The 23,638-nt window shown below is 46.5% G+C and overlaps 1 protein-coding gene across 1 annotated transcript; it reads left to right on the top strand.

Moving 5' to 3' along the window:
• Positions 1-6,204: 6,204 nt before the first annotated feature.
• LOC139706441 (uncharacterized) lies at positions 6,205-23,334 on the top strand. Its single transcript, XM_071614639.1, has 4 exons — positions 6,205-6,221; positions 6,505-6,915; positions 19,255-19,319; positions 21,795-23,334. The coding sequence occupies exons 1-4, from the start codon at positions 6,205-6,207 to the stop codon at positions 21,950-21,952; spliced, it is 651 nt and encodes a 216-aa protein (XP_071470740.1). The 3' UTR covers positions 21,953-23,334.
• The last annotated feature ends 304 nt before the right edge of the window (positions 23,335-23,638 follow it).

The raw sequence follows: 23,638 nt of genomic DNA, 5'->3' as shown, positions 1-23,638 counted from the left end.
ATGGACCTTGGGGGTCAACAGCATATGCTCCTGGCCTGGGTAAGCTCCCACAATTCAAGAGACAGCCACTTTAGCTTCTGTTTCATCAGTCTCAGTGTCAGATGATGGAGACTTCTGGAGATACGTATGCAGTTCCTCCTGGTTTGCCAAAATCAGCCTCCCTATCACTTTTCCTTGGCTTATTCCCTCTGAGTAACACATGCCTAACGATTTTCTCCCTCATGTGGCAGTTCTTCAAGTATCTGGAAACAGCTAACATGCTCCCCTCTCCCACTGCATGTACATGAGCCTTTGACCAGCACTTGGCATTTAACTCTAATAGCATGCTGGGAGGTTTCTGGACTTAATAGGTGTGCCAGTTAGTAATGCTCTGTGATAATGGAAGTAAGCCTTGGAGTAGTCTTTGCCAGATGGCTTTATGTTCATTAAGCTGTGTCAGTAGGAGGCACTGGAGGGACACAAGAAGAGGAAGGGCTTCCTGCTTCTGGTTCAAGGGGCTTTCTTCTCAGACTCCTGCAGAGTACAGCTCTCTCCAGGGCTGACCTCCTGTAAATGACTTCCCTATTAGGGTAACTGCTACCTCATCTACAGATAGGAAGCTACCAACTCCACCGGCCAGCTCCAGAATACTGCAAGTCCCCAGTTCTCTTTTATCAGATTCTGCTTCAAATATTTTGACTAGTTTTTTTTTTTTTTCCTGCAAACGAACCCTAATATACATAGTGTAGACGCTCCTCAACTTATGAGGAGTCTACATCCTGATGCACAAATAGTTAGGTTGCAAATATAAATAGCAATGCATTTATTATACTTTAATATTCCCAACATCACTTTTCTGCAACTCAACTTGCTACAGAGCATTAGTGGTTTTCCCTTGTAATTGTGTGGCTCACAACAGCTGTGGTTCACTGCCCCACTGCTGCCTAGCATCATGTGCAAGAGTACTGTGGCACATATCACTAGCCAAAGAAAAGATCAAACTTCAAATTTTTAACTACAGTTTCTACTGACTGTACACTTTCTACTGTAATATCACCTTCCCATCATCATAAAGTTTTAAAAATTGCATGTGGAGCAATTTGAAGCCTATATATTTATCTACTTTGGTTGAGACTATATTTACATGGTTACAATGATAAAAACTTTTCTATCAACTTATTGAAAAACTTTCATATACTTATGTAAGAAGAATAAGAAGAGATGAGATAGTGGGCGATTGGGAGGTAACATAAGAAACTTAAGTTTCTTCTAGAACTCATAAATAAATTCAGCAGAGTAGCAGGATATAAAATTAATAACCATAAATCAGTTATGTTCCCCATATATTAGTGATGATTCAATTGAAAGAGAAATTAGGAAAATTATCCCATCATTATAGCCCCCCCCAAAATATTTGGGGATCAATCTAACAAAAGAGGTAAAAGATCTTTGTAATCAAAACTTCAGAACACTAAGGAAAGAAATTGAAGAAGACCTTAGATGGAAAAATGTACCATGTTCATGGATAGGCAGAATTAATATTACCAAAATGGCCATACTACCAAAAGTGCTATACAAATTTAATGCAATTCCTATTAAGGCTCTGATGATGCTCTTCATAGAAACAGAAAAAGCAGTCATGAAATTCATTTGGAAAAATAAGTGGCCCAGAATCGCCAAAGCAATTCTCAGAAAAGTAAAGCAGGAGGCATCACAATACCAGACCTTAAATTACATGACAGAGATATAGTAACAAAAACAGCATGGTATTGGCACCAAAACAGACATGAAGACCAATAGTACAGAAGAGAAGACACAGAGAAAAACCTACATAAATATAGTTATCTCATATTAGACAAAGGTGTCATAAACATTCATTGAGGAAAAGACAGTCTCTTCAACAAATGGTGCTGGGAAAACTGTAAATTGATATGTAACCTCTATCTCTCACCCTGCCCAAAACTCAACTCAAAGTGGATCAAGGACCTAAGAATTAGACCAGAGACTAGAAAAGTAGGCCCAAATCTCCATCATGTCAGCTTCCTCAACACAAGAAGCAAAATCAAGAATTGATAAATGGGATGGTATCAAACTAAAAAGCTCTTCACAGCAAAGGAAACCAATCAAGAACATGAAGAGAAATCCTATAGAATGGGAGAAAATCTTTTCACCTGCACCTCAGGTAGAACATCAATCTCCAGGATATATAAATAACTCAAAAAACTTAATACCCCCCAAAAACCAAATAACCCAATCAATAAATGGGCAAAAGAACTGAAGAGACACTTCACAGAAGAAATACAATTGGTCAACAAATATATGAAAAAATGTCTAACAACTCTAGCAATTAGAAAAATACAAATTAAAACTACACTGAGCCAGGCATGGTAGTGCACTGCATGCCTGTAATCCCAGTAGCTCGGGAGGCTGAGACAAGAAAATCAAAAGCTCAAAGCCAACCTCTGTAAAAGTGAGGTGCTAAACAACTCAGTGAGACCCTGTCTCTAAATAAAATAGAAAATAGGGCTGGGGTTGTGGCTCAGTGGTCAAGTGCCCCTCTTCAATACCCAGTACAAAAAAAAAAAAAAAAAAAAAAAAAAAAACCTACATTGAGATTTCATCTCATTCCAGTCAGAATGTCAATTATCCAGAATACAAGTAACAATAAATGTTTGTGAGGATGTGGGGGAAAGGTACACTCATAGGTTTTGCTGGAGAAAATGCAAATTGGTGCAACTACTCTGGAAAGAAGTCTGGAAATTCCTCAGAACACTTGGAATGGAACCACCATTTGACTCAGTTATCCCACCCCTCCCCATATACCCAAAGGACTTAAAATCAGCATACTAGAGTGATGTGGCCCCATCAATGTTTATAACAGCTCAATTCACAATAGCTAAGTTATGGAACCAACCTAGGTGCCCTTCAACAGATGAATGAATAAAGAAAATGTGGTATATATGTACAATAGAATATTACTACTCAGCCACAAAGAAGAATGAAATTATGGCATTTGCCAGGAAATGGATGGAACTAGAGACAATTATACTAAGTGAAATAAGCCAATCCAAGAAAACCAAATGTCAAATGTTCTCTCTGATATGCAGATGCTAACACCATCTAGGGAGGGGGTGGGGGGAGGGAGGAGTGGAGGGTCACCAGACTGGACAGGGGTGGGGGGCGGAAATGAAAAAGACAGTAGACTTGGACATAACTTTTCTATGTTCATATATGAATACATGACCAGTGTAACTCCATATCATGTACAACCACAAAAATGGGAAGTTATACTCCATGAATGTATCGTATATCAAAATATACTCTACTGTCATGCATAACTAAAAAAAACAAATTAAAAAATTAAAAAAGAAAAAATAAAATTTCTATACCTGATGTTTACAATATTATTATCATAGGTGGCAGGAAGATGGCGGCGTAGGGAGTGCATCACCCCCGTGTACCGCGTCACTGTGCGGGAGAATGACGAGTTAGAAGGGCTAAAAGCTATCTTGTTAGGAATTTCCAGCAAAATTGGGGTGCTCCAAAACTTAGAGGAAGGATTTCCATCGCACGAGGATCAGCTACGGGGGCTCAAACGCGAGAGATTTGTCTGCACGGAGGGTCATGCTGCTTATTCAGCAAATTGCCCCGCGGCTAGAGTCTGCAGCACACGCTGGAAAACGAAGAGATAGCAACTCATTTCATTTCTTTTTATAAACAAGAAACTATATTAAAAAGAATCTCAGCTCTCCCTAGACATCTCTCTTGGACAATGTGAAATATTTTCCTCACTGCATTCAAGAGAAGAGAGGGGACATTTAAAATGCAGTGTGATGTGACTTCCTATGCCTTTCCTCCTTGCATCATGTGATTTCGCTCATAACACTGCTGGGTTTTTTGCAATTTCACATTAATATGAATGTGGTTAAGGCACTTTTAGCTTAACTCTTTTAGCTTCTGTTTGCAAATTTAGGACCATATTGGTTACACAATAACCTAAAAGGTTCCTCAGCTTATCAGATGCTTTCATTTTTCCTAGTTTTCTTGGCAAACTGTGTAGGCCTCTGAGTACCACCTCATCTTGCTTTCTGATGCACAATTCATAACAGGTTCACGCAAATCTTAGCTCACCCATTATCCCAGGTACATTTCTAGAACTGAGTGGATTCAAACAAGATAAATACATTTTAAAATTTGGGAGCAGATAAACTTATGTATCAATATTCTCAGATATGTTTTATACCATATATATATATATATATATATATATATATATATATATTTCCCAGATATGTGTGTGTGTGTGTGTGTGTGTGTGTGTGTATGAATACAAGTGACAATAAATGGGACTGCAAATTGATGCAACTACACTGGACCAATTGAAGATTCCTTTAAAAACTAGGAATGGAAACACCATTTGACCCAGTTATCCCACTCCTTAGTATATATCCACAGGATAAAATCAGTCTACTACAGTGACATAGCCACATCAATATTCACAGAAGCTCAATTCACAATAGCTAAGCTATGGAACCAACCTAGGTACCCATCAACAGATGAATGGATAAAGAAAATGTGTTATATATACACAATGGAATATTACTCAGCACAAAGAAGAATGACTTTAAAACATTTGCTGGTAAATGAATGGATCTGGAGACTATCCAGATCTATAGTAACTATATATCAACTATACTAACTGAAATAAGCCAATCCCCAAAAAACCAGAGGTTGAATATTCTAACATGTGGATGCTAACACACAATGGGTAGGTGGGGGTGGGCCATGAAAGTTCAGTGGATTAGACAAAGGAGAATGAAAGGCAGGGAGAGGGGATAGGAATAGGAAAGACAGTGGAATGAATCTGACATAACTTTCCTTGTACATATGTGAATATATCACAGTGAATCTCGGCATCATGTACATCCACAAGACTGGGATTAAAATGCAATATATTCTGTGTTTGTACAAATACATCAAATAGGTTCTAATGCCATGTATACCTAAAAAAATAAATTTTTTTAAGAAGAGAGAAAGAAAAAAGAAAAACGAAATTCCTTTTCCTAGCATGTTAATGGAGTTGTGGTTGGATGTGAAGATTTTCTCAATCTGCCATATTTCACTTTTGGTTCAGCTCCTGTGACTATACCTTTATCAGAGATTTCCCCAGCAGACTTTCCCTTTCATCTCAACCCTCAGAACTAAGTTACACTCCCAATCTCAAACTGACTCAAACAAGGAGAACAGCACTGTCACACTGATTTGGGGGTGGTGTGAATGTTTGAGACCCACCACAGCAGTCCCTTCTGAGGTTTGGATGTGGTTGTCCTCCTAGGTCCATATGTTGGCATCCTCAGGGGGGCAGTATTGAGAAGGGGTGGATCCTATAAAAGGTGAGGCCAAGAGGGAGGCCTAAGGTCATTGGGAGAGTGACCTCAGAAGGACACTCTGAGCACAGAAAAACCCTGGTTTTTGTCTGTCTTTCTGTCTGATGATGAGATTTCTTCTTCACTATGTCACATCAAGTCACAGGATGTTTAGGTGATAAGGGGAGAATGAGCTCTTCTCCTGGCAAAGGTCAACTTTCCATGTAAGGCTAGAAAACGTGGTTACAAACACAGCACACTCCAAGTCATGGCATCAGATCTCTTGACACAAGGTCATTAAGATATGAAAAATATAAAGATACTTCCACTCAGACTCCATCCCCAAGTTCAAAAGCAGCAGTGTCCTCCAGCTGTCATACAGACCTGCTTCTATAGTGTCCTACCTTCAGTGTGACTGTCTAGTGGGTCATCCAATTCACTGCTGAAAACAAAGATGCTCTTCGGGATCCAATCATACAAAACAGAGACATAAACACAGGGTGGCTACAGAGTGGCTCTGACATTGCTCCTACCTCTGAGTCCATGCTGTGTGGACAGCATCTTCTTGCTCTGACTTCTGTTGCCAGGCTCTGACTGGGTTCTGTGCAATCGGAGGCCTTCCAAAAAGACAGTGCAATCAGAACAAAGCTTCTTCCACTTGGAGTTTCAGGAATGTATGCCTCTAATTTGGAAGCTCTTCAGCGGAATCCACAGGATGTTCTAAAAGAAGATAGAGTAAGTGTCAGTACATGGGTCTGGTTGAAGATTTTCTCAGGAAGCAGTGTATGGACACAGGGCTGGAGTGGTTGGAGGTGGCTGAAAAACAGCCAGAGATAGAGTTGCTGCTGGGACATGATCTATGGTGGACAAAGAAAGGTAAAGGCATGGATCAGTAGTGCATGAGAAGCAGAGCCTTGGCTTCTCCAGCTAAAGCCCTGCTAATCAACGTGGGATGGTGAATTTACCAATGGGTTAAAACATAATAAATGCACTGTACAATTTGATGGCAACATCTTACCACTCCTCCTGCCTTGTGGAGTCCTGTCAACTCCCCGCTGTTCTCTTTCAATGTTTCATGATCATTTGTCTTCCTTGTATCTCCATCTGCTTCTATTGTATAAATCGTCTCTCTATGAGAGCTTTAATATTCTTGAAATAGGTGCTGTGTCTTGTGCTCTCTTTGGCTGGATGGCCTGCATGCGACTCACTGCATTGCCTACAGACCCAAGGCCCCAGATGCAGGTGCAGATCCCGCCGGCAGGGCGCGTACTGTCCGCCCTGATCCTCCGCAGCGCCTGCTCCCGCTGAGAGAGCTTGAGGCAGTACCTGGCGGGATAGCGGCGCCACTCAGGTCGCGCTCTAGTGGTGCCCGGACTGCCCCTGGCGTGGCGTTCGCGGGCCTGACCCTGCTGCCCTCAGCCCGTCGCAGGCAGGTGTGCAAAAGCGGACGCGCTGAGGCCGCCCTTTTCGCCGCCGGCTGCAGCACGAAGTTGGCGCCGCACCCAGAACTTCAGTCGCCTCCAGCTTCCGGGGACCCGGCGCGGGCTCCAGGCCATCCTGAGGGCGGCAGGTGAGTTGCTTATTGGAGGCGCCATTCGGACCCACTGAGGGTGGGGATGGCGCGGCGACTGTGACCATCTGACAGTTGGTCCCTGCGGTGCCGGCTGTTGGGAGCAGGGTGCCGCGGCCCACCCAGGCCAGCCTACCGCCTGGGGGCGCCCTCAAGCTGGGTAGGGGCGGCGGTTGGGCGGTTGGGCTCGTGAGTGAGTGTGGCCCCACAGGTACACGGGCACGCGGGGGATGGGGCGGCAGAGGGAGTGGCCGGTGAGTGCGCATGGGCTTCCAGTTGGGGGTGGGGGGAGAATCTAATTGGTATGGGGGAAGGTAAAGGGACAGACAGGATCAGGGGCAATCAGCCTGATTTGCCAATACAGTGGTGGCAAGAATAGCTGGATATTATGGGATGTATCAGTGGGTGGAGTCATGGGTCTGCAGTCCTTGCAGGATCCACAGGTGGGGAGAAAGAATTCAGGGTCCTAGTGCTGGCCGCTGCAGTCTGTTTTACCCTCCAAGGCCTCCATGTCATCCTCCATGATACGGCTCTTCTTTGGAGACAGATCCTTCTTCTGCAGGGTGCCTAAGTCTTCCTCCATAAGAACCACAGTGTGCTTAGGAGGTGTGGCAGCTCACCTCAATGCCACTAAAGTGGTATCTACAGGGTCACTGGCATGTGGCTTTTTCTGTTACAGGGCCTCTGGCTAGCATGTATGAGTGGAAGAGCACTCCTTAACGGGTTAGTTGAAGACTTCCCCCTGTACCCCATCTGGAGATTCCCAGGAGTTGGGAGAACTGGGCAGAATGTCTCAATGTCTTCATCCAACCCTTGCTTTACCCATTTTGTGGCAGCATGGAGCAGGCCAGGAGCACTGCTGCCTCTGCCTCAGGCTGCACCAGTCAGGCTGTCAGAGAAGTTCACTGGAGACACCTGGACCCTCTCTTGTACAGTGTTTGTTTCTTAGAGCCTAGGAGTAGGCTGCACACAGCGAGGTCTTCCTTGGTGTGCAGAGGCTTCAAGGGTGATACTCCCCCATTGCTAAGGGCATCCATTTCCAAAATGTCCTACATATCTCTTTGCTCTCCTCCTCCTCCTCTTCCTCCTCCTTTATTCTCCTCTGCCTCTTCCACATCCCTGTCCTGTGCCACCACAGCCACTTCCACTGCTGCTGCCATCAGATCCTCTGGTTGCTCTTGAGCCCTCACCTCTGTTTGCTTTTCCAAGGAAGAGAGGTATGTGACTAGGTGTCCTGGGCTCCAGATCTCCGTGGACCTGCTTTGGTAGTGAAGGCAGTACAATTGATCTGGTCTCGGAAGGAGGATCCTGGGATTCTGGAGGGTCGCAATGTTCCGAAGTTACCAGAGGACAGTGCCTGCTTTTCCCTGTGGTCCCTCCAGGAGGGCGGCAGGAGGATCCACAGAGAGCAGAGCGCCACCTGCAGGAGAGGGCCTCTGTAGCAGCCAGCCCAGCAAGGCACAGCCAAGCAAGGCACAAAGGACAGGTTTCTTGGTGGAAGTGTCTGCAGGCAGAGCTGATGACAGATGCTGGGGCTGCAGGGTGATCCCGCCCAGGAGTTGGAGGCTGGCAGGTCAGGCCACTGGGCAGGCAATAGGCAGTGAGGGCCGGCTGGTCGGCGACCTCGCTTGCTGAGATGACTGTCCATTCAGAGCAAGTGGTGGAGGCCAATCCTGAGAGGAGAGACCAAGGGAGCTGGGCTAGCACACCGCCAACTTCTGTTGTCCAAACACACACTGTTGAGTCCAGTTTCTGTGACAGATGTCTGGAACAGGTGACCTGGAAAGGGCGTGCAGGGATCTCTCGGGGAAGAACGGTTGGTGAAAGGGCAAAGGGCAAGGCCCACTGTCCACTGCTGGGCTGCACTTCGCAGCTCCTGGGGACCCCCCACTTTCCTCACAGATGTGTGACCTGCTGACTGTGGGCCTGCAGCCTGATCCCACATTTTGTTCTAGGCCCACAGATGTAGTGAGCACCAGGGGCCAGGTGAGGCCCACCCTGTGGTTCTGGTGAAGCCCACTTTGTGGAGGAAGTGATGTTGGAGTTGATGTCCGCAGGTGTGATGTGTGGGAGATCTTGTGACTTGAGCACTTGGGGACATTGGCACCCCATTTCTGGGTCACCCAGGCTCAAGCTGAGGGTGCGAGGTTTGGACACTTCCTCTCCCCCCATTCGACCAACTTGGCCGATGCTGCGATCGCTCGTGTATTTAAATCATTCACTCAACAAACACTCCTTGTGCCTGGACTCTGACTGGCAGTGACCAGGGCTTGGAGATCCATCTGTCCACAAGCCAGCAGGATTGGACGCCTGCTCTCCTGGCCTCTGCCTGTGCCTCACAGCTGCCCTCCTGCCATCACGGCCCTGCCTCAGGCTTCCAGGCCTCCCCTGTAGAGGCCTTCAGCAGCCTCCCCACCACTCTCCTCACCTCCAGACTCACCAGCCCACTGTCCCAACTGTAGCCTGGGGACTTTCACGGGAAGCTGTGCTTACTCAGCCAAAGTCACTGTGGTCCTACCGCAGGTCAGTTCTAGGCACTCGGGAGCCATGAGTAGAGCAGGAAAATAAGCAAGACAATTTTATCGTTAGTGAAGGATGTAGTGTGTGAGAAGCCGGCATACACTTCAGAAAAATAAGAGAAATGTAACAGATGCAGGAGTGTGAGGAACAATGTGGAACTACCTAAGTGAAATAAGCCAACCCCAAACCAAAGGCAGAATGTTCTCCCTGATCTGTGCATGCTGACTCTCAATAAGGGTGGGGGGCAGAATACAAGTTCATTGGAGTAGACAAAGGGGCAGGAAGGGAAGGGATGGGGAATGGGAATGCAAAAGACAGTGGAGTGAATGGGACAGAACTTTTCTATGTTCATATGTGAAAGCACACAGTGAAACTCCACATCCTGTCCAACCACAGGAATGGGGAGCTGTACTCCATGTATGTGTACTATGTCGAAATACACTCTACTGCCATGTGTATCTAAAAAGAACAAATAAAAAAGAATTAAAACAAAACAAACAAAAACCTCAAACTACCTAAATGGTCATAGTAGGCCTCATGGAGAAAGTGCTTCTTAAACAAAGACTTCAAGGAGGTGAGAGAATGGGTCATGTGAGCATCTAGGGGAGACTCGTTCAAGGCTATGAGGCAGGGCAAGCCTGCATGCTCAGACAACAAGCCACAGCCAGGTGGCAGGGGCTGAGGAAGCCCTACCCTGAGGGCAGCCCTCTCTGTTCAGAACATGCGTAGAGGCCCATCCCAACCTCGGAATGCATCCAGCAAATATCGTTCTTCTTGCACATTGATCACTACTTTTTGGACTCCTTGCCAAGCACTGTCTTGCATACTTCACCCGCAATCCTGTGCAGGTAACATTTGTGTCCTCACTTTATAATAAATAGGAACAGTAGCCAGGTGCAGTGGTGCATGCCTGTAATACCAGCAAGCTGGGAGGCTGAGGCAAGAGGATCACAAGTTTGAGGCCAGCCTGGACAATTTAGCGTTACCCATTTGGAAAAAAAAAAATGGCTGAGGATGTGGCTCAGTGGGAGGGAGTCCAGTATGGCAAAAGGAATAGAAAACAAAACAAAACCCCAGCAACAATAATTGCTGCTGTTATTACATTTGGATACTAGGTTTGGATACTTCCTCTCTCCCACATTCAATCAACTTGGCAGATGTTGCGGTCGCTCCTGTATTTAAATCATTAAATGATAGATTTGGGGGCCAGATGGCTCACTCTGTTGTTTACATGCTGTGTGACTTTCAGAAAGTTGCTTAACCTCTCTGTGCCTTAGTGCCCCTATCTGGAAACTGGAAATGATAGTAACAGTATGTAGCTCCTAAGCTCATATATTAAATGATCCATATCTGTAAAATTTATTTATTTATCCTTTCTAACAGCTTTGTGTATATCAAGCCATTTAATCCTCATGACTACTGTAAAATAATATAAGCCCCATTATACATATGAAGAAATTAAGGCATAGAGAGGTTGTATAACTTGCCCAAGGTCACCCAGTTTGGTAAAACAGAGAGCCAGAATTCAAACTGAAGTCTTCTGGCTCCAGATACCTGCTCTTAACCCTTAGGCTATCAGAAAACTTACATCTCAGAGACAGGAAGTGACTGGCCCAAGGTCACACAGTAAATCACTGATGAAGTTTGCCTTTGTGTTAACATTCTTGCTTCGCAGCCCAGGATTCCTCCAATAGGCCCTGCTTTTCTTCAGCTTTTCCCTCTAACACTGCAAGCTGACACAGACCGTGAAGGTCTGGTGTCATCTTTGGACTCTACTTTGAAACATTCTTCTCATCTTGTCGCCTCTCCCACTGGCATGTTTCCCAACAGACGCAGGGAGCTGTCACACTGGCTGTGCCCTGAATGGAAGCGGCCAGGAAGGGAGGGGGAGCTTCCAGCCCTGTGGGCGGCTTTTGCTGAAGGCATTTTTCCATTTAATGGAAGGGGGAAGGAGTGACCAGAGGGAGAAGTGCTGCAGGCTGGCTTGGAACAGTCCCTCCCTGGCCTCCCAGGAATTGGCGCTGGGGTCTGAGTGTCCACGCATGTGCATGACTTATTCACGTGTGTGACTGCCTGAGAGTGAGCAGCGAAACCGTGCATGTGTGTCTGGATTGATGGACGTCTCGGGGCACGTGAGTAACTGTGGCTGGTGAGTGAGGACGTGGGAGTGTGTGCGTGATGGAGGGCATGTGCATGAGCAGATGGGGATGGGGGATTCTGGGCCCGGGGCTAAGCACTGGGCCACTCTCTGGATCTGGTGGCCTTGACTTGCCTGGCCCAGTGCAGGCAGACCTGTTGGCCCAGTTCTGCACTCACATCAGAGATCACCTGGCGCCAGGCTTCAACTACAGCCTTCTTCTCCCTCCCTGCCTGGCTCCCAGCCTCTCCCTGGAGGCCTTCAGGGCTTGCCCTGGGGAAGCAAAGAGCATGGCGAGGGAGACAAGCACCTATGAGGCCCTGAGACTTAGCATGAAGGTATTCCTGGGGCCTGGACTCTCCCCTGGCTGCCCAGAATGGGGAGGGTTAACAGTCCTGAAATAATCGAACCACTCTTTTCTCCCCCATGGAACAGATGGGAACTGTCTGTCAGTGTGTTATCAGGAAAAGTGGAACCAGAAGTCTTTTAGTAGAGGGAATTCCATCCAGGAGGGTTAATTCAGGTAGCATAGGTCTGGGGGCCAGATGGCCTGACTCTGTTGTCTACTTGCTGTGTGACTTTCAGAAAGTTGCTTAACCTCTCTGTGCCTTAGTGGCCCTATCTGGAAACTGGAAATGATAGTAACAGTATGTAGCTCCCAGGCTCATATATTAAATGAGCCACTCTATGGAAAAGTGTTGAGAGCCACATTTGCCACACAGCAAGTGCAAGAAGTGGGGGCAGCGAGCAGGATGGTGGCTGTGAAGTACACATGGCATTTGGGGTTTTGTAGGATCTGAGCCCACCTTCCACAGGCCCTTTCTGCTCTCTAGATCTCAACTTGCATCCAGCATCTGATCAGGAAATCCTTGCAGCAGCCCTGGACACCCTGATGGTATGAGAGCAGAGACACTCAGCGGACCGCACATTGCCACTTGGCCCCCAGCGAGGGTTTCCGCCGTCTTTTTCTCAGAGCTCCCTGACCATTCCACTTCTAGAAATGCCTGCCCACCTGGATGTACACCAAACACTCAGCCCATTCCAGGCATGGCCCCAACCCTGTCATCTCAGCTCCTTGGAACATCCCAGCACACTTGCCCAGCAGATGATTCCCAAAGGGTTAACCAGCCATTAACTCATTTGGCAGGCAAGACAGTCCTGGGAGACTCAATTTCTTTTAACCTTTTTTTCCCTTGCATATAAAAGTTGAGTCTCAGAGAGGTTAAGTGACTTGCCCAAGGACACACAACCTGTATGTGTCAGAGCCAGGGCATAAATTCACAACTGTGTGACTCGAGACCCATATTCATAATCATGCCAATCATGGCCCTTGTAAGTCTGTGGACACATCTTCCTCTCCCAGGGAACTCCAAGCCTTCCCAGATCTCTGCATCCCTCTTCCCAGCAGTGCCCAGCAATGTCTAGCACAGAGCTGAGTTCCCAATGGGGTGCCCAGTGGACATCTGCAGAATGTGAATGATCGCAAACCTGCCCGACTCAACGTACAATGATGTTTTGTTTACTTTAGAATGCTTCCAGGAAGCCGAGGATGAGTCACCAGGCTTACAAAATAAGGCCATTTGACATAAAAATCCGGATTTCCTGGTCTTCTGGAAAAATTCAGGAGTCCTGGCAACCTTAGACTTGTGTTCCAACATGGCGGCACTCAACATTGTTCGAGGAGCAGCTACTGCTGCAGATAGGGCACATGCTGGATCCTTCACAGGCCCCACCACCCTCTGTTGTCCCCGTAGCTGCCACCCCTCAACCTACTTGTACTGTTGTTTCTTGTCACTTGTTGTACTTTTTCACTTCCATCCCGGACTTTTGTTTTCCCTTTGGTACCAGGGATTGAACTCAGGGACACTCGATCACTGAGCCACTTCCTCAGCCCTATTTTATATTTTATTTAGAGACAGGATCTCACTGAGGTGCTTAGCATCTTGCTTTTTCTGAGGCTGGCTTTGAATTCACCATCCTCCTGCCTCAGCCTCCTGAGCTTCTGGGATGACAGGCGTGGGCCACCACACCTGGCTCCATCCCTTACGGGCATCTGGGCTAGTGACCCCTGGAACAAAGTGAGCCCAAGATAAACTCTGGAGGTCTAGGCAGATGTGTATACCACATAGGCTTCTCCTATGAGTAACGCTATTCAATAATCTGCCTGCTCGCCTCTCCAGGCCTGTCTCCCCCCACCCTAGAGACAAAGGACATAAGCCAGGAACTCAGACAGTTTCATTGCCCATAAATGAAGAGTTCAGGGCCAGGCACACTGGCGTGCACCTGTCATCCCAGCAGCCCAGGAGGCTGAGGCAGGAGGATCTCAAATTCAATGCCAGCCTCAGCAATGGTGAGGTGCTAAGCAACTCAGTGAGACCCTGTCTCTAAATAAAATACAAAATAGGGCTGGGGACATGGCTGCGTGGTTGAGTGCCCCTGAGTTCAATCCCTGGTACCTACCCCCCAAATACTCTCAGCCGGCTGGACGGTCTGTTGTCCTTCCATCGTCCCCTGCCTGCACTGGCCTGCACTGTTTGGCTCACTGCTTGGTTTCTGACTTCTCTCCTTCTCCCACATTTGGCTTAGTTGCCCTCCCCGGGGCTCCCAGAACTCCTGGGCTCTGCCACACCCTGGCCCTTTCCCCAGATGCCTGCTACTGCAGCACCTTCCTCAGTGGTCTCCCCAAGCGGACAGGCAGGGCTGAGGGGCAGTAGATGGCAACAGTTCTGAGCACGGACTTTGGTCTCTTACTGGTTGACTTTGGAACCTGGCACTGCCATGTGGTAGGTGTGTACACTTGACTAAGTCCCTTTGCCCCACTAGGCCTCAGTTTCCTTGTGTGAAATGTGGATAAGGAGAACTTCAGTCTCCCACCAGACTTTTGTGAGACAGAAAAGTCCATATGAAGCACTCAGAGGAGCACCGTCTTGTAGTAAATGCTCAATAAATGCAGCTATGCTCATTCATTTCTATAGCCCCAGGACCTGGCCCAAAGAAGCCATTTATTTGGTGGTTGAATGAGTGATTGGGAGCGTCCTGGGTCAGGGGCCACTAGGCTTCTTGGAAGGGGGGCTTAGCTGGAAGAAGAACTCCTCTCTACTGTCTGGGAAAGGACTGGGCAGACGGGGTGCCCAGGGAGCTATTATTGGAAGCACTGCAACTTCAGAGCTAATGGTTGCTGCATGTGGCAGCTCCTCTCTGGTCCAGTCACCAACCTCCCCCCATCCATGTGGTTCCAATAGTCAGCTGACACCTCATTAGCCTAAGTCCAGGTCCAATTCTGCTGCCACAGTGAGTGAGCAAGCCACTGGGGGGCCGGAGTCTCGTTAGGGCCAGGTATTCACCAGGGCCAGAGGGCCCACATCATGATACCGGCTCAGGGCCCAGTCAATGTGTTTCCAATCAGCAATTAGTCTTCAATTAATGGGGCTGAGAAATGATTGCTTTCCCGTCTGAATGGCCATCTGGGGAGTGTTAAGCTGGAGTTACAAGAGGAGACATAAAGAAAGGAACCAAACACCCCAATTTGGGCCTGAATCATGGCCCTGGGCAAGCTGCATGGTGCCCAGCCCAGTGACAAATGAAAGCCAGGCCTAGGATCCTGGTGGCACCTGCTCTTGTCCATGTTTTAGTGTCCCTACTGGATTTGGGAATGGCCAAGAGGATATCGTCTCAGGCCTCAGTTTCCCCAGCTGTACCATGAAAGGACCCTCAAAGCTCTGGTGCTCTGAAAACGCTTGTCCTGATGTCGCATGACTTAGTGGAAAGCACGTCTGTGGGAAGATGCTCCCTGACTGCCCAGCTGGACTTCATTTGTAAATTTCAACCTCCTAGACTTTAGACTTGTTGGGGTAGAAAAGAGTTTTGTAAACTGTGAAGTGCTGTGCTTGGCAGCTGGGAATTGAGGCTGGGAAGTCATGCCATAGCCTCCGGGGGGTTCTAGAATCTGAGCACCTTGGAGCCTGGTTTTCATATCTTGTATTTCCACCAACCAACCAGAGGAGGCAGAAGTCACAATAATAGAATCAACCCTATGAATCGAGTAACTGCTGGACTTGATCATGTGCCTTATCTCATCGAGTTCTCACTAGAACCCCATAGAACACGTATTGTTCTTACCATTCTCAGCTGACAGAACAGGATCTGATCTGCAGAGCAGTTTACTGACTGAAAGTTAAGCCCAAGCAATCTTGACTGTGAAGCTATTGCCCAAGGGAAAGAGAATCACAGGCACAGGCCAGCAGATCTGATGGAGCCGTTGGGGATAAACATACTCAGCCTTCTGATGGTGCAGGTGGGGAGACTGAGACTCACAGAGGACCAGGGACATGTCCAAGGTCATACAGTGGATTTCTAACTATTCTAGGCTTGGGATCCAGTTTACCCAGGTCCATTGGGTTGGTACAATATATCCTCCCCTTGGACACCTCCCTCACTGTGTTGATTGTGTCTCCTAAATATGCTGCTGACCTACCAGTGTCAACTCTCCACCTACTCCGTGCCTTCCTGGGGTCCAGTTCCCTCCTACTGCCCCCATGCTGGTGGCTCAGCTGGGGCAGATCAGATCCAGATGAATCTTCAAAGTGCACACTTTTGATCCTCTTGTTTCCTTGCTTAAAGACCCTCAATGGCTTCCTGTGCCTGCTAAATGAATCCCAAAACCCTGTGCCATCCAGGATCATCTACATAAAGCTTCAATCTACTTTTGCAGCTTTAACTTTGTTTTTTAGTCCAGCATCTGCCTCTATTCCTGTCTTCCCTACAGTCTTACCCTGATCCTGTGTTCTGGTCCTTCTCTCCTGTCTTGTTTCTAGGCTCTGACTGATAAGAGTGTCCCAGTACCAACCTTATCCACCTCTGCTCTGGTCACTGGTGACCTTTCCAGTGCCTGGGGCCCCATCCAGCTCCATGAAACCCTGGGGACTGGGATTTACATTGTCTTTGCTGGGCCTCTTCAGGACTAGAGTCCTAGTTCTCCAGCCCCTACTTGGGTTCTGCTGCCTGCAGACAGATTTCCAGCTGCTACCCCCTCCATAGCTGTCCCCTGACTGTTTGGCATCACCTGTCCCTGGATTCTGCTGGTTGCTGGTTGGAGGTCCTCACCCCTGCCTGGATGTCTCCCAGACCTCTCCAGAGAGCCTGCTGTGCAGAGGACTGACTCAGTTCCCTTCATGCCCTGTGTTGAGACAGGGGAGTAGCAGCACATCACCAAAAGAAGGAAGTTGGGGGTTTCTGGTGGCCAAGTTCAATGGCTCCATGCTTAGGTGGGAGACCTGTGTGCACTTGGCCATCCAGAAGAGCCCTTTGTACCCACCACTGCCCTTCTGTCAATCTCCCTCCCCTAGGCCCTTTGGGGAGGAGGACTAGGAGGCTGCTCCCCTGCTCTGTCAGCCACATCAAGTTTGTGCTTGCCTCCAAAAAGTAGAGGTCAAGTCTCAGCCACAAAGAGCAAGAGAGAGGAGAGAAGAGGGAGGAGGAGGAAACGTAGTGCTGGAGGAGAGATCAGAGTCCAGCGGTGGAGAAGCTCAGGGCAGGGCGCTGGGGAGGGTGGGGAGAGGAGGGGAAGCTGGGCCCGGGACTATTTCTGTACAATAATCCAGGGGAAGAGGGCCACGCTGACAGGCTGACAGGACAGTGAGGAGTCTTTAGGGAGCAAAGGCCAAGACTCTGCCGGGAGCCTGGGCCTGGAGGAGCTGGCCTAGCGCCCAGTGCATGGACTGGAGCCATGATTTCAGAGGCCCAGAAGCTGAGGCAAGCTGGGCCCAGGGACTAGGGAGCAGGGAAAGTGGGAGTGGGGAAGAGGAGCCAACCATCCTTCCTGCCCCACCTCTAGCACAAGAGGATGGGAAGTGGGGTGGGACAGGCCTGCCCCAGCTCTCTGTCTGCCACCATGGGGTCATCTGGCTGTGCATGGGGGCAGAGTTTCTGAAATGTACACTTCCTGGGCTCTGGCCTGGGAGGGAGATGGCGTGAGAAAGAAGCAGGAACACAAGGCTTGGAAACCTCAGGGGGAGAGTCAAGCCGTCATTTTCTTTCCCACGGGATCTCCAGTCATGGGGTTGAGGAGAGGGAGTGTTAGAGGGTCAGGTCATGGGGGGAGCAGGGAAGTCACATTTATCAAGTACCCATTCTATTTTGTGCCTCTTGCCATACATTAGCACGTAGATTCTTCCTGAAAACCAGGTGAGGAAACAGTGATTCATATTTACACCGAGGAAACTGAGGTTCAGAGAAGTGAAGTGATTTGCCAAGCATCATGCAGCTACAGAGGCAAGTAATCAGCAAATACAGTGCTGTTATGCTCCAAAGCCTGGCTTTAGAAGCAATATTGCAAAGTGAGGGGCCACAAGTCCAGGTTTTGATCTAAGACTGCCTGGCTTTGTGTCTACTACCTGTTCCCTGCCAGCTGTATGACCTTAGGCAAGTGACTTCATCTCTCAGCCTCGATTTTTCATCTGTAAAGTGGAGCTAACAATAGAATTACCTTCAAGACAGGCACAATGGTGCATATTTGTAATCTCAGAGCCCACAGAGGCTGAGGCAAGAGGATTTCAAGTTCAAGGCCAACCTGGGCAACTTAGTAAGACCCTTTGGCAAAATAAAAAACAAAAAGGACTTAGGACATGGCTTAGTGATAAAGTACCCCTTGGCTTAAGTCCCCTGTACACACACACACACACAAACTCACACACACACACACAGTACATTCTTAACATTATTATGAGGAGTAAACAAATTAATATGTATAAAACATCTAGAACAGTGCCTGGTATACAATATCCCATTGCTAAGAAGCATGAAATGAGAATTTTTCTTCTGTCCTTCATAGATCTCCTTAGAGGAAACAGCGTGAGCAAGGCAAAAGAACTATGTGGGGAAAATACAGGGCAGAGGGTCACTCCAATTCCCTTAGAATTGGAGTCCTCCCACATTTGGACAATAGTATCAGAAGTCTTCCAACCAGAAGCTCAGGTGGCCCAGCAATTGCACTTCTGGGAATTCATCCTAAGGAAATAATGGGTCAAGAGAGCAAAGATGTACGTACCAGGATGTTCACTGCCAGGCTGTTTATCATAGTGAAAAACAGCAGCTTGCTTTAATGAATTATGGTGAATTCATACACAGCAGCCATTAAAAACAACAATGTCACTGTTTTAAAAAATATCAATTCAGAAAGAGATTCCTGATATAGTTAGTTGATAAGAGAATAAAAGCAGGTAAGTAGAGGTTGAGAGAGGAGATACTGGAGGGACAAGGTTGGGGAGGGGAACTCCATCTTATTTATGGAGCACATAAAATTGTTTACTGTGGTCATTCATTACTTTTGTAATGAGAAGAAAACAAGCAGTAAAACAATTTCCATTGGGGGGGAAAGAAAAAAAAAAAACCTTAAAGGTTTAGAATGTCCAGCTAGGAAGCAGTCATGAGCCTGGCATGGCTGGGCCTTCAAAGGAGGATCTTTCTGCTCCTTTGGGAGTGGGCCCAACATTTTATCCTCTTCCATCCTTCTCCCTGCCAAGAAGCAGGGGTCGGGTGGGGAGCAAAATGGCCTGGTGGGGTCAGACATACCCACCAGGTCTGTGGTGTTCAACAGTCTGGCATTTGCTGTTAAAAAAATTCCAAAACCACTGGCCAACAAGCCCTTCCATGTTCTTCTGCTCATTTATTCATTCACTCAACAGGTATTTTTTGAGAATGTGCTCTGTGCCTAGACAAGGTGATGAGGCTGGAGTCCTGCAGACAAAGAGTAAGTGTTCAATAAATAGACAAAAATGTTGGTTGTTTTAGAGCTTGTGTTTTAGTGAAGATACACAGGTATTCACAAGACAGATTGTATGAAAAGTCTACTAGATGATGAGAACTATACAGAAAAATCAAACAGGAAGACAGAAGAGTGAATATGGGATTTGGGGGTGGGGTGTGCCATTAAAAGTAGAGGAAAACCCAGTGTGGTGGTGCACACCTGTAATCCCAAAGCTTGGGAGGCTGAGGCAGGAGGACCCCAAGTTCAAAGCCAGCCTCAGCAACTTAGCAAGGCCCTAAGCAACTTAGTGAGATCCTTTCTCAAAAGAAAATTTAAAAAGGCCTGGGGATGCGGCTCAGTGGTTAAGCACCCCTGGATTCAATCCCCAGTACCAAAAAAATAAAATAAAAGAAGAAGGAAAACCAAAAAAAATTCAATAAAATTTGAAGTCAACTCTTGAAGCAGTTCTAGGAACAAGCCATGGAGAAAGAGTAACCCAACCAGAGGGAACAGCAATTACGGCAGCCCTGAGGCAGGAGGGGTGTGTGATGGGCTGAATGAAGTATAGAAAAGATGCCAAATGGCAATAGGATTAGTGAAGTTGAGAGCACTCGATGAATTTGGAGAAGAAATGAACATTAACGGGGTAGGATTTGGCAAGCTATGGTGAGGTTTTGGCTTTTACCCTGAATGAAATGGGGAGACAGGACAGGGTTTTCAGTAGAGAAATGACAATCACTTGCTTAGGTTTGAACAGGATCACTTTGTCAGATGACATGCATATAGGCTGAAAGGAGAAGGGTTAAAGGGAGAAGCTGGGGACTGACTAAGAAGCTACAACAGGCATCCAGATGAGAGATAATGTTGGCTTCAGCCAGAGTGGCAGTGAAATTGAGAGAAGCAATTGCTACCATAGTTCCTTTTTGCTCTGACCTATTAGGTCTGGATTCTTCATCAGATCCTGAACAAGCTAATGCAGTCATTTTGTTTTAGTAAGAATAAGGCATACAGTGTGTGTCACTATAGAAATATCCTTCTTAGTCCTGAAGAACTTTGTGTTGTGTTACCTGCTATATCTCCAGTGCCGACAACACTGTTTGGTGCTCACTTGGCACTTAGTGAATGAATGAATAAATGATGAATGAATGAATGAATGAAGGCATTAACTGTCTAGATAAGGGACCAAGGACTTGGACTGAAGGTGGGAGGAGGAGAGGGTAATATTGGCTCAGAACACACATGCAGGTGTGTCTGGTCCCTTCCTCTCTCTGCCTGGCTGAATGTGAGTGTAAACATTAGTATTCATAATTTTTGGCCATATCAAAAAATGAACCCACTTAGGAAGAATCACTTGCATTTTATTTAAGAGAAGGGATGCAAGCCCCGGGAAATGGATAGAGTTCCTGATTTGGGGACAAATGGAGTCCAAAGATTTGGCCCATCTCAGTTCTAGAAAAGCAGAAGCACTAGCTTTTCACTTTGCTCTTTTGGCACAACCCTTCCAGCTCTTCTAGAAGCTTCATTCCCATTCAACAGCATGTCTTCCCTATCTCTTTGCTCTACTGCCTGCTGATTCTTCCAGGGCTATCCACTAGCCCTCTGATTACTAATAAATCCTCACTCCGTTCAATGGAAACTCCTCTTAATCTTGAAACATCCCAAATCTCCTTTATTAAGCGATACCTGAATTCTCCATAGACCCTATCCCTCTCATCTCTGTAGTCTGCTACGGAAGCTTAACTTTCCCTCTAGCTCAAGAGAAGGGTAGATTGACTGACTCAGACCATAGATATCCCATTTTCTTTCTTTATCATCTATAGGTACATCATAAGCCATTATTAAGGTAACCTGAGGAAGGTCTTGCAAAGTTTAGTCAAGCACAGTGCAAATAAGAGAGGGAAGAAATAGCATCTCCCTGTGGCTTCAAAGCACATCTCAGTCCTTCTAGTTCAAACGGGGCAGATAGATAAATATTCCAAATGGAGCTTGTGCTGTTTCTTCCCTCAAAGTCCCACCAAAATGGCAGCACAGAGGTTTTGAAAGGTCCTTCAGTTAAAAGACTAAGGCAGAAGGATAGAGACAAGTGCAACAGAAGATTGGGAGTGGGACTGAGGTGGTGGCTCAGTGGTGGAGCGCTTGCCTAGCATGTGTGAGGCCCTGGGTTCCATCCTCAGCACCACATAAGAATAAATAAATAAAGTCCCATCTATGATTAAATATATAATATATAATTTTATATACATATAATTGTATATGACTGGGAGCTGAAAAATAGGTATGAAAACTGGAAAAGAGGAAACCCAATTTGGCAGTGGGGGGAACTCAGAAGCAGACCAATTTATGCAACAAACTTCAGAAACATTCAGGAATGAGGCACCCCAGCTACCTCTGAGAGCAGGAGTGTATTTGGACTGAAAACAAGTGGTGTGGTTTAAAGTTTGTATGATAAAAATTAGACCTCCAAACTTCTTCTCCCAGATGGACAGAACACTGGAGATCTTTGTCCCAGAAAGGCTGGACACAGAGATACCAAGCACATTGCAGAGATCACTGCAGCAGAAGAAATTGATGGTCCACCTGCTACACAGCAAGGGGTTCATGCCCCCACTCAGCTCCACGAACATATGCAACTGTGACTCTCTGCCCCCCTGACAGAGACTGGAGTCTTCCTCTCTGGGGAATAATATTTGGGACTCCCCTAAAAAGTCCAGGAAATTCTAGCTGTGCCTGGTAGCACACACCTGTAATCCTGGCTACTAGGAAGTTTGAGGCAGGAGGATCACAAGTTCAAGGCCAGCCTCATAACTTAGTGAGACCAGATATCAAAATTTTAAAAACAGAATAAAAAGGGTTCTGGTTGTAGCTCAGTGGTAGAGTGCACCTGGGTTCAATTTCCAGTACCCCCCAAAATCAAAACTTACAAAAGTCCAGGAAACTCACTATGCTCTGTGCAGTTGAGAACCCCTACAGTCTGCATACAGAATTCCAATAAGCTTTAGTTCCTCACTCTTAGAAATGAGGGGACAGTCAAGGATGACCAGACATTTGAGGAAATCCTTTAATGTGGAAGACAAAGACTAAGACAAACAAAATTTAATTCAGAGGAAGTAGATACAAAGCAGGGAACAGAAGAAAACTTAACACAAACAACTACGACATCTCCATGGCTTGCAGCAACAAAGGGTGACCTTGTGCTCATGCCATATATTATCTGCATGTCTGTTCTGTTGTCTACCCTCAGGATCCAAACCGAAGAAGCAGCTTCCATCTGTGGTATCCTCAGGCTCCTAGCAGATGGGAAAGCAAGATGGAGGCATTGTACAGTGACTCTCAATGCTTCTGCTCAAAAGTAGAACATATCTCTTCCACTCATTTTTCATTGACCCAAACAAGTGATGTGTCCAAATCTGATGTTTGCAGTGCAGAAAAGTTTATTCTGCTGCATAGACAGTCCTGATAGACAGGATAGAAAATCCTTTAGCAATACCAGAATATTCAGGAATCCATAGAACGGAAACAGGAGGCAGTCAAAAAGAAAAGAGAGGAGAATTAACAAATTGTCAACATGATAAGATAAAAGCAAAATTAAATAAATTATGAGCTCAAGGGTGCACAACTGTAATGCAGCTACCCAGGAGGCTAAGGCAGGAGGATCACAGGATTGAGGCCAGCCTGGGCAACTGAGTGAGATTCTGTCTCAAAATATAAAATAAAAATGATTGGGGATATAGCTCAGTAGTAAAGTGCCGTTGAATTCAATGATTCAGTTCCCAGTACTGAATGTGTGTGTGTGTGTGTGTGTGTGTGTGTGTGTGTGTGTGTAGTTGATGGCAAATAGACAAAAGTACAAAGAAATGGAAAATAAATAAAACTAAAAGAAGGCTCCAAGAGGCCCAATATGTGAATTAAAGTAATACAATGAAGGGGAAAAAAACAAAGACAAGAGAGACTAGGAAAACGTTAATGAAATATTTCAACAACATTCTTCTTAATGAAAGGACAAATGTTTCTGAAATGAGAGGGCACAATAACACACTAGATAAAAAAGACATATAATGGGGCACGTTTTGGTGAAATTTTAGTATACTTTACAAAGCGGCCCTAAAGGTTCCCAAAGAAAAGCAAGTGTATGAATCAGAATAGCATCAAACTCCTCAACCACACACTGGAATCTAGAAGATAATGGATCAGTGTCCTTGAATGTTTTACAGTAAATGGTTTGCAATTTAGAATTTTACACTCAAATGACTAATAAAGTGTGAGGATAAAACAAAGACATGTTCAGATGGAAACGTTCTCAAGACATATACTCTGCATGCAGT

This window comes from Marmota flaviventris, chromosome 1 (assembly GCF_047511675.1).
Source record: "Marmota flaviventris isolate mMarFla1 chromosome 1, mMarFla1.hap1, whole genome shotgun sequence".
In the NCBI taxonomy this organism is placed as follows: domain Eukaryota; kingdom Metazoa; phylum Chordata; class Mammalia; order Rodentia; family Sciuridae; genus Marmota; species Marmota flaviventris.
The sequence above is the reverse complement of the archived record's forward strand: the minus strand, read 5'-3'. Positions and strand labels throughout refer to the sequence as shown.

What these genes read in the sequence shown, in the direction of transcription:
- LOC139706441 (XM_071614639.1), top strand. An exon ending in GGCCATCCTGAGGGCGGCAG is followed by an intron (nt 6,916 to 19,254) that starts GTGAGTTGCTTA and finishes TTCACTCAACAG; the next exon opens with GTATTTTTTGAGAATGTGCT. An exon ending in TGGAGTCCTGCAGACAAAGA is followed by an intron (nt 19,320 to 21,794) that starts GTAAGTGTTCAA and finishes TTCTTCTCCCAG; the next exon opens with ATGGACAGAACACTGGAGAT.